General features: G+C 29.0%; 1 protein-coding gene across 1 annotated transcript; it reads left to right on the top strand.

Moving 5' to 3' along the window:
* The first annotated feature begins 1,060 nt into the window (after nucleotides 1-1,060).
* LOC113556640 (torso-like protein) lies at nucleotides 1,061-12,186 on the top strand. The gene is made up of 3 exons (XM_026961721.2): nucleotides 1,061-1,263; nucleotides 8,160-8,568; nucleotides 11,089-12,186. Exons 1-3 carry the CDS (start codon nucleotides 1,061-1,063, stop codon nucleotides 11,470-11,472), a joined length of 996 nt encoding a protein of 331 aa, XP_026817522.1. The 3' UTR covers nucleotides 11,473-12,186.
* The last annotated feature ends 186 nt before the right edge of the window (nucleotides 12,187-12,372 follow it).

Raw genomic sequence — 12,372 nt, forward strand, 5'->3', positions numbered from 1 at the left:
AAGAACTACTCAGACAGCTCTAGATTATACTACCAACATCGTGATCGACACATTATATTAATATACGTAGAAGGATTATAAGCGTCATCACGAACAATTTAGTTTATAAGAGCCATAATACCGAAGCTCTCCACAAGACCACTTACCGACATATACAATTAAAACCAATTCATATAAGTCATATTTGTATGATTTTATTATTATTATTATAAAATCAAAATGTCGATATTGTTTTGAACATTCGACAATATTTCAAATCAATTTTTTTTTTTTTTTACCAAACCTTCGACTTTTTAAAACGTCGAAGACGCTGCACGGCATACGCTTTTGGCACGGTATATAAAGGCTCGCGCGCAAATGCTATGTGTGATTATACCTAATAATAATAATAACAATGTAACATAATAGTTACCAAGGTACGATATGGGAGGCGGCGGTGGGTTTATCTTCCGATAAAATAATAATTATTATATTGTATACGCACGCCGATGTAGCGAGAACGAGCGCGCGATAATAGCGTCGTATTTTTGATTGTTTAACGAATACACCTCCGACGATAAGGTGCGAACGGTGACTCAAACGTTCCGGCGCGCACGCACACGACGATATAACAAAAATAATAATAATAATAATAAATTCCCGTCGGCCGTCCAAACTAAAATAATAATTTATATCTCATTCAGTTTTCGCTCCATAGCGCGCGCGATGATAATAATATAATATTTTAATACTATTATATTATTAATATACGAGTGATGTGCACGGCGCTGCAGTGCTCGTGTACGTACAGAATCGCCGCTTAGTGCCAACGTTCGCGCGCTCCCCCGCTTGGCGGTCTCGCATTCGCCGCGTATGCCGATATCTATGTACATCGTTTTAATCGTACCTATATAATATATATATATACCGTACGAGCCGCCGACCGGACGCGATGGACGGCGCCGTCCACACTGCCGCAGACTGCTGAGCGCGGCGATATCCGAGGACCGACCGTGAGACGGACGCCAACGTCGGTACGGCAAACGTCAACCGGTGCCACTTCACGGATCCGACGACCGCGATGGACGCGCTGGCCGTCACCGCGGTCTTGCTGCTTGTGCTGCGGACGGCCGTCCGCGTTGACGCGGCCGGCAACGTGGACATCGGTCGCGGCGTCGACGTGCTCCAGCGGTTCGGCATCATTGGCGATGTGCTGTACGGCGACGTGTCCAACACCAAGGAGATGGTCACGCACGACATAATCGAAGGCGCCGATCGTTTTACGTGAGTGAGCTCGAAAATCGTATTAGCTATAGTCCTGTTTTTTATAATTACCGTGACAAAAAAAAAAAAAAAAACTATTCGAAATTTCGATGATTTTGTTGTTATTTATTTAAATTTCGGCCCGAAGATCGTAAAAAAAAAAATTCTTTGGGTAACTGTGTAGGTTATGGACTTTAATCTAGATATATCTATACAAAATTAACTTGAAATCACCACGTTGATTAAATAACAAAAAATAGCTGGTTAAATTATACCGTAATGAAGGATAATGAGGAATAATAAAAATGTATTACTCATTATTCAGGTACTTCAAACTCTTAGTATTATATTATAGCTTCAATTTGCAATCAAAAATATTTGTTTTTCAAAGTAACATTAACATTAATGATTACATTGAAAATTTTAGAATTGTAAGAATATGCACTTTGATAAACCTTATTAATGATATTTTATTCAATGTACAAATTACGTTTAACATGACTAATATATCTAAATGTATAACTGTGCGGGGTAGTTTATTTTACGTGTATTAGAAGTTGTGGGAAAGATGAGTTAGGACTCTAGATTGAAGATTCTATAAATATATTTATATCTATGTATGTAGTGTCTAAACTTAGTATAAAATGTCAACAAATAGTTGTCCGATAATTAAATATTTCAGTTGGAGTCTGGTTGAAGACTATAGCATAGATAATGAAAACTCACGTCTAACACAAACGTTCTAATGTTAATATGTTATATTGACTTATTGACCAACTACAGGATAATACGTAGGTTCATTCGTACATATTAGTATACTATTAAAGTACTATGTCAGGTTAGTTTTAATCTATAGGTCTATATTCTACAGTCTATAATACATATACGTTAAGTAAAGGTTGTGTTGGTAAAAGCACGCACACGCCACTTTCATTCACGATAATAACACTATCGCTACATTACTACAACGAATCGTACAAATGATTGATTATTAATTGTCTATAGAATTGTTAAGATAGACCGTATTCGTACACTTACGCGAAACGTGGTAAAATTAGAATTAGGAACTGTATACGCGCATTTACGTCACTCACCATGAATAGAAAAAAATACCACACGCCTGATTACAAAAATGAAATAAAATTGAAAATTTTTGTAGAATTCATAATTATAAATTATAATTGAGCTAAAATAAATTAATTGTATGAGAACAAGTGCTTATATTTTATCCCGGAAATAAATGCTCGTGTCAAACTTTCTTCAGTACATATTATTACTTATATTAGGTAGTATGATAATAATAAGCTGTGTTTCAAAATAGTTGTTGTCTATAATAAATAATAATATACTAAATAGACAAAAACTAAAATCTATTAATTGAAATTAGTTCAAGAAAAAAGCGGTCATAAGAAAAAATTATACAACATGCTATATAACCCTGCATAGGTCGCGCGGATTACTATTGTAATCCATGTAAAAATAAAATTTTTTTTCGAATTTTGAAAACCAATGGAATTATTTCATTTTTTCAGTACCTTCGAATGACATATTGTCTGATATAATTAGTTCATTTACAAATAAGGGTCGCAGAATTTGTCGTTGTTATCGGAGTTAGTTCAAAGTTTGTTGGATTACCATTGTATGCCGCGCGATCTTTCACGCACGTTTATTTTTTAGGTTATTTTTTAATCATAATTATTCAAAAAACAAAAGTACGAGGAAATCATGAGTATGTTGTTTTATATGAGTGTGTCCAGTTCATTTTAAATACATTTGCATTGGGTGTTATGATCAAGAACAAAGTGAGGAATCAACTTAAAATAATTCAATTCAATAAAAATGTATTTTTTTATGATTAAAAGATTTAAAATGTAAAAAGTTATAAAGTACTCTTGTTTTTTTGTAATTTTTTTTTATATGTAAAATACTTAAATATTAATATGTTTATACAGGAATATTATAAGAATTTAATTACATTGAATAGCATTATAATTTAAGAAAACAAATTCTAATAAATTATTATTTATTCTCATTAAGTTAAAATTCATATTCTAAAGTAAAAAAAAAAATATAAATTTTTTCTTCATCTCACTATATTTGTCAGTATATACTTAGTATATAACTATAATTTAAATTTTCAATAAAAACTAAGAACCTATAAAAACAAACAAAAAAAAAATGGATTGCAATTGTAATTCACGTGACTACCGACGTCCTATCAAGGTACGCGACCTGCGTAGGGATAACTACTATCGAACATCATTATTTAGAAAACAAAATGAAAAATATCGAATATTATATCATATCAAATTCAGTTGTTCATACGTTTTAGGTATATCTACGAACTACCTATAATTAATAATACGACTATACTAAAATGACAATGTAGCAGAATAATTATAATGTTTACCGTTTTGTACCTATATTGTGGATTTGGTCACTAAACTGTAAAGCAGTGGTTCCAAATTGGTCGTCCGCGGACCCCCAGGGGTCCGTGATTATGTAGTACTGAAGTGATATTTTAATTTTATTTTAGTGGAATTATTAAACACGTAGTTCCCATAGTAGTTAGAAATTCCAGGTATTATAAATAAATAGATAGATAGATAGATAGATAACAAAATTGAAAAGTAAGTAATCACTAATAAGGGGTCCCCTGTCAAATTGAAGTTTTAGCGAGGGGTCCGAGCTTAATGCTAATTGGGAACCACTGCTATAAAGTATATAATACATAAAAACTATTTACCTTGACTTTACTAAGTACTTATAAGTTATAGTATTTGTATATAATATATGTGTTTTAAAACGTTTACTTTTATATTTTTGTATAATTTACTCTACACATAATTAAAATTTGGAAACGAAATTATTCACGAATAATATTTGAAAGGACTCATAAATATATAAACATTCGTTAACAATAAGCAATAAAATGAACAAAATATTAAAAAAGTATTATAAAAAAAGCGTAATTGTGATTATTTACAAGTGTTGAAAAAATATAATTTTATGATATAAAATTATATATATTATATAATGTATAATATATAAAATATTATATTATTTTATTTATTTTATAATTTATTATTATTATTATTATTATTTTTTTTATATATGTCATGAAAATTTAAAATTAAAATAATGTTACTATAAAACCTTGTCAATGCATTAAATATAGGTACCACTAACGATTAATGTGGTTAACCAACCGCAATAAATATCACCCTAATAGGAATTTATAGAATATTTGGAAAAAATTACATTTTTATTATTATATGTTAAAATTTGAACGTTAATATTTTCTCTGCGTTTTATTAAAAGCCAAATATTCGTCAATGTTATTCTTCCAACTATTTATTTAAATTTTAAATAATTAATTACCTAATAATAATAATTTATATTTATATTTTGTTATGAATTCGTATACAATATACATTATATTTACTCATTTTAAGAATAGTATAAATGACCTTATTGCTCTCATCCGATAACTAACCTCATACATATACCAATGTATTATAAGTATTTGCATTTATAACCTCATGTAGTAAAAATAGCATATACATACAATAAGAATCGATAAATTTATCTTTAGGCCTACTATAACTATTATATATTTAATACTGTCTACTTATAAATGTATTAAATCAAACGCAATTATATGAAACAATACATTTTTTACTATCCACTGATTTTACATAAATTAATTGCCAGTTTGTTAGTTTCGATTCTGTAGAGATTATTTTATCTACGCAACAGTCCATATAGATAACCATATTAAAGTATTATTATAATTATAAATAAATAAGTGGAAAAGTATCAAGATAACTGTTCTGCTGTACAGTTATAAGTAACGAATATACCTTGAATCTCATAGATTTCTGAATTAAGAGTAGCTACGTAATGTATTTTGACTATTTCATTGATAATCACGAATATTCTTTGATTTTATTGAATAAAAAATGTACAACTGATTTATAAAGTACCACAAATCACAATATTATGTATTATCTAGGTTGTTCGAAGATATTCATTATACATATAGATTTCAAAGAACTAAAGAATCGAGGCTGGTTTAACGTATTAAAGTAATACGAGTATATTAGACAAATGTCTAGAGCACCAAATATTAGCGATTTAATATTAGTATAATATAATATACTTCATTGACATTATTATAAATAAAAAATTATCAGTAATTATTTGATTATATTTATTTCTAATGTTGATATGTCGTACACAATATACTCATTACTCTAGTATGTATGTATGTATATATGTCATTATTCTAATTGTAATATAGGCTAGTGTTAGAGCGAAATTAGAAGTTTAAAGCTCAATGAGACTTCTATTGAATATTGTTAATAAAAATAACAAGACCAGTAAATGAAATATCCTGGTATAAAATGTTGATGGTTAAAAGTGGTATAGACAAGTTATTATATAGTAATGCATGGAAATATTAAACCCTTCAATATTGTAATATATAATTATAGTATAACTATAAGAAATAATTAAATTACTGTTTATTCGATGAAGTATGGATCATTGATACAGCCCATCCCAAACTATTACTAGGTGTAGCGGCCGTTAAACCCCAAACAAACTCTTGGACCCCTCCTATCAAAAGAACTAGATTTACAATATTGCTATATTTTATATGCCTATAGTGTAAATGAGTGGGTGAGGAACCCGAACAATTCCTGTTCCTACACATTTTATAATATGACTTGTATAAGTTATAACTGTAATTGTACGTACACTACTGCACTAGAACATCCATAAAAGGCTATAGGTATTAGGTACCTATTATTCCAAATCAACTATAATTATATATATATATATATATATATAGAACATGTTATAGGATCGACCGCGGCACACCTTGTAGGATTAATATGCTATATTTATATTATACATATCATGTAGTGTTTTACCGTTACGGGTCAATATTTTTTACAGTGAGCTACAGATCAGTTTTGATAATTTTTCCTATTAATGCGTATGTATATACATTTTGTTATATTGTTGCCATATACACAAACACGTTGAATTTATATAAGGCTCCTAGTTTTTAGAAGTACGTATATTATATTCATTATCAATGTGTAAAATGATTAAGCAGTTCACTCAAATTTTTTAATGTATTCCATCACCGGCATTGGTTTGAACTTCGAAGACCTCTGAACGACTGGACTATAGTTGAATAACCACTAACCAGACATAAAATCAAAGATAAGAAATTAGAAAAGTACTTTTTTGTAGAACTATCTTTGGTTTGGTATTAATTTAGTTTATAGTTTAGTGTTTAATGTCTTACATTTTATGTACGAATATTATTTAGTTTATAAAAACTAGGTATCCAACAATTATTAAACCTATATAATATTGTTAACGAGTCATTATTTGAAATATATTTACACGTGTCAGGATTTTAAGTTATTACGTTTTATCAATATATAAAGTATAATATTATAAAAAAGGTATATCAACACATTTTGAGACTCCGTCGAAGAAATATTTTAAAGGCCTTTATTTAGTAAACATAAGAAACAAGATAAATAAATAATAGATTAGCAATTAAAGGTGAAAATTAGCTTCCACCAAATACCAGTTTACGTTAAATTTTGCAAAATTTAATTAAAAAGGGACTACTTTTTTTTGTGACTCTACGTAAAAATAAGTTAGTAATATTACAGACACAGGTTTAAGTGAAACAAATAATAAAACTTTCAAGTCATTTAAATTTAAAAAAAATCACTATAATATAAAAAAAAAGTTATACAATATGATCAGTAAAATGTATTTCGAGAGGAACGAAAATGTATTGGTTTTACAGTGATATGTGTTTTGTATCTGTTATTACCTTTTAGAGAAGTAGAAGTGCTTTGAGGGTGGTTTCTAGTAGGAAATAGGATCTAGATTCTAGTTAGAAGTTGTAAAATTAAAACTAAAACTTAAAATATTTTTATATAATATCATCGATTTTGTTTTTATTTTCACATGATTAAAAAAAGAACAACTCTAATAGAGACATATTTTTAACCAAATATTTATATTAGTATTTACTTGATATTATAATATAGATACATTTTAAAATATTGAATCTCTTCATATAATATTATCTATAGACATTTTTAATTTAAATTTGGTTAATGTATGATAAAATTTTTTTTTTGACTAAAAAAACCTTGAACATTTATTACAAAATATCTCATAAGTTCAAAGTTTTATTTTTTATGATATTCATCAAAATTACAAACAATTTCAAATTATTTTGTAGTTAAAATTAATAAAATTTATATCAATTTTAACACCTAAGCTTTGACAATACTATACAAGATTTCTCATTCTTTTAATTACTGGAAATTAAAAGAAATAGCGCAAAGTAACATACAGCTTTTATGGGCATTTGAAATTGACGGAATTAAATATTTAAACCTAAAATAACAATTTTTCATATTTTGTGATTATATTAAAACTATTAACTGTAAAAATATTTTAATATTCCATAAAAATTTAAATTATCATTTTCTTTACTCACTATAAATTTCAATACAATTTATGTTATTTATATGCGTTTTGAATTTTGATATATTTTTTTAATTATCTTTTAGGCTTGATAAAAACTTTTGAAAAATCAATACATATTTTGATGCATGATATAATTAATAATTATGCATGATATACCTATATACGTAGTCGTATAAATAAAAAGCATGAATCATAAAATATATAGATCGATAACCACAAAATCAGTACACAGATTACGTATTCTGCGTATTTACAAATATATAATATTATAAAGTGTAGAATATAAATAATACCGATATAATTTTATTTTTTGTTCTTTAATTTATTTATTGAATATCTATCAAATATATTTATATTAATTAATAAAAATATTTTTTTTTCAGTGAAGTTTTAAATGTGACAAAAAATCATACAAATTTACTGAACATCACATTTTGTCCCGATTTGGACTGCCTATTTGACGTATATTTTGATGGGTTTCAAGTCGATTTAGCCGATAAACCATGGAAACTGTTGACAACAAGTAGATCACGGCATATGGTATCCGAACGTTTTGGCGTACCTGATATAGCAATGGGATTCGGACAAAAATTCGTAATAGTGTCTTATAGACGACCAGTGAAACGAATTAAGACATTTGACAACTTTACACAATTGGCAGAACTAAAATCAACAATATCCGACAAATTTAAATGTATGTCCATTGGTATAGAATCAATGGTGACGGATTTTATTACGGAGCATGGATCGCATTATATTGATGAATACACATTAGGGGATACTGTTTTCCAGGTATAACTATAGGAATAAGTGAACTATAAGTGCCTATGATAATTTAAAATTAACCATCTTCATTAATACAAAAAATATATACTTACATAATTACATGTACAATAATTAATGATCAACGAATTTTTTAAATTCCAAAACTGCGATGATAACTCTATTAATCGTAATTCAATGTATGCTGAGCAGATATAGTTTAAAATTAGTAAAGATTCTAGATTTGTCTTGATTGCCATCTTCGATGTTTATCATGATTTCCTCTAAAACAGGGGTGACCAACTTTAATAGACTTGTGATCGACTTCTGAGTTATCCCAGGTTGTTGCGATCGACAAAAAAAAAAAAGGTTGTCAATAAACAAAAATATATTTTGTATATAGGTACACGCGTAAGTGTAACACTTATAAATACTGTTTAATTTCACAGTCGTGCACAATAAGTAATTTAATATATTTGATTACGAATTATTACTTTTAACTTATGATTATTAAGTTTATTTAATTAACCCATAGGTATAACCAACGGACCTATTATATGTAGCAGTGTAGCAAAATAGCTATTCGATGTATCAGTGTATATTGTGTATAATATCGTTTTTCATAGTTATTTATTGCCTTTTTTAAGATATAATTTTTATATTCGTGGGTTAAACAACAAAAATACACAAATTTACAAAAAAAAAAAATATCCAAAACTTCAAGAAAATGTGAAAGGGAGTCACCATCGAGCTGTTTGGCCACCTCTGCACTAAAACAACAAGTAATCTAAAATCACCGCTATAAAAACGCCTTAAAATTTATTTGAAAGTTAAACAGATGATGATCCTTTTTAGAAATAATTAAATTTCATCGTAAAATCAAAAGTTTCATTATTATACGCACTTTAGATTATAAAATAATATTCATTACATTGAAATTTCACCAATGATAAATGTTACTATTATTAGGTGTTTATAACTATAATTTTATATCCATATCCATGCCCTGTGTAAATATTTATTTTTCATATTATTAATCTTATCATCTAATTACGTGAATTTAAACGAACTAATTTATTAATTATTAAATTCATCACTATTAAACACATAATAACATCAAAGGCATAAATATATCTACGACCATGTGTGTTATTAATTATTATGTTAATGAGCGATTTATACATATGATGATCACACTGTTATAATTATAATTTATGGAATATGTCATAGCTATTAACTATTAAGTAAATAGCAATTTAATGCAAAAAGTTTAGATTACGAACAATGTACATGGTTACTAAATTTAAATCGAATATAATTATCGTTCATTACGATATGTACATCCTATAATAATAATATTGACATTTATTGTAGAAACATAAACATTGAAATGCTCTGTACAGAATATATTTACGACAAACCAATAGATGTTTTACACAGAGTATATTATTAATTATAATCAGGAGCGCAATTTCAATGAAAAAACTGAGGGTGCTGAAGCTCCTCTATCTTTTTTTATAATGTTAACTTGTCATCTTGAGGTTATGGATACCGCTGTTTTATTAAAATCTAAATTAACACGAAACAATTTTCTGTTGCTAATTTCAAAATTGGGGGTGTTAAGCACACTCAAGCCCCCCTAAAATTGCGCCTATGATTATAATATATAATACAGGGACTACCTCAAAATTATCTCTCGGAAAATGATAGACTATCATTTAAAAAATAAAAAACAATTATTTATACTATAAAAGTATAAGTGTTATTTTTCTTCGTAGTCTCCGTTAAATTCTTTGTACTTTTTGTAATGCTGCACGGTTTTACCGTGGCCTTTCTAAAGAATGATGCCGTTGGTGTTCCAAGCTATTGCAGGTTCACTCGTTCATAGGGCTTTTGTTGTATGCAAAATATTGTAATAGGATTTACGATTTTATCCCTGGAAAAGGTGATCATTACTCGGTGCTAAATCGAGATTATAGGCCAGATGATAAAAAATAACTCAAACTCGCCTTCAATTACAGTTTTTGTGCGTACAAGTGTAACATTGTGTGGTCGTGGGTTTTTACTAACGTCTTTGGTAACTGGTAAACATTTATGCCTTTTGCTTTGCATTACTCTTCTTAGGTTACGTAATGCGTTCTAGTAAAATGAGTATCTTTTCCCAGCGAAGAAATTATCAATCGAAACACACGATTTTACAAACAGTGAAGATCCCGTACGAACGGAGTAAGCCATCACTGGCATCGCCTGAATTTTTTAGGGAGTTCGTGCTTCGTTAATCGTTACTGCAAATATCACATAGAATTAAACGGCGACTATAATACGCAGAAATGTTATACTTAAATACAATTGTTTATATTATAATTTATTGGTTTGTAAATTTTAAGTATATAATTATGGATGCCCTCTGCAGTAGGTTGATTTTGAGATAGCGTGTACCTATATGACAAACCACGATAAAGTATATTATGCATATTGCATACATATTAACCTATATAATATACCTAATATCCGCAATATACTATATACGGTTTTGTCTGTTCTTCGCAGGTGTTGGTGTATCTGCCGGTGTTCTACAACAAGTTTTACAAGTGCGTGCTCAACAATTGTTCGGAATCGGACACGGCGTTGCTGCTGTCGCCGGTGTACACCGAATATCAGGGACAGGTGCTGAGCGTCGGATCGGACGCAGTGGAGAAATGGGTCGACACCAATCTGCAGGTCGAGTCCAAGCACGGCCACACGTACGTCAGCCTGTACGCGCTCAAAAACCGGCCGGAGCTGTGCAATGAGATCGTCGCGCTCATGGACGACCAATCGGTGGTCGGGCTGCACCTCAAGGTCGTGTCCACGTTCGTCGCCGAACCGGCCAAGCGCAAGTGGTTCACCGAAGTGCTGGACAACCATGTAAAACTTCGCGAAGTCAATCTCTGAACAGTCTGAACTCTGAACCGTATAGGTACGTCCGGCAACGGAGGAGGAATACTCAATTTGTATAATATTGTGGATTATATCCGACGACCTTTAAAAAATAGCGTTAGGTCGATAGTGTAAATTGTGTATATAGATACCATAATATTATAATAAATAATAATTAATAAGTACCTATATGAAATGACTGCAGCACATCTATGGTCGGCAGGAGATCGTCAATAGTCAATATGTAGACGGAAAAAAAAATTATTATTTATTATTTTCTAGTATATTATAAAATTATATAATTGTATATATAACTTTATTTAAATTGTTCAGTGTTTACATAAAAATAACACTAGTAATTTTTATTGAAAAATTATTAAATAATTCTGTTTTGTATAAAAAATGTTCATTACATTTTAATTTTTTATGATACTCGTAAATCGTAATGTAAACTTGTGTATGTATAGTATTTACTATCTATAATACATTAATACGCATGTATTAAATAATATAATATAACTATCACTCCATATACGAGCAGATATATCAGATTATATTTATTTCGATTGCATTAGATGTAATAATAACATCAGTCGTCGGTGTCAATATTTCGAGGTAAGTATAATTGTTATTACTGTTATTCGTTCTTTTGCATACTGCTGTTACTTGTATTTAAACTGTATATGTACATACATGTTACTTGATATAATATAATATGATGCATGGATATAAAAATAAACATTTTAAAATGTATATCTGTTTGAGTTGTACGCGCTTATACTATACAAGGTGATTTTTTTTGTCACTAACATTATTTCAAAAACTATATTTGAAACTATCGCCTTATATATTACTATACGTCTATACATGACTGTAATTATTCGTATACGCATACTGAGCATAGATGGAGAATTA

The sequence above is a fragment of the Rhopalosiphum maidis genome, chromosome 1, assembly GCF_003676215.2.
Source record: "Rhopalosiphum maidis isolate BTI-1 chromosome 1, ASM367621v3, whole genome shotgun sequence".
NCBI classification, from domain to species: domain Eukaryota; kingdom Metazoa; phylum Arthropoda; class Insecta; order Hemiptera; family Aphididae; genus Rhopalosiphum; species Rhopalosiphum maidis.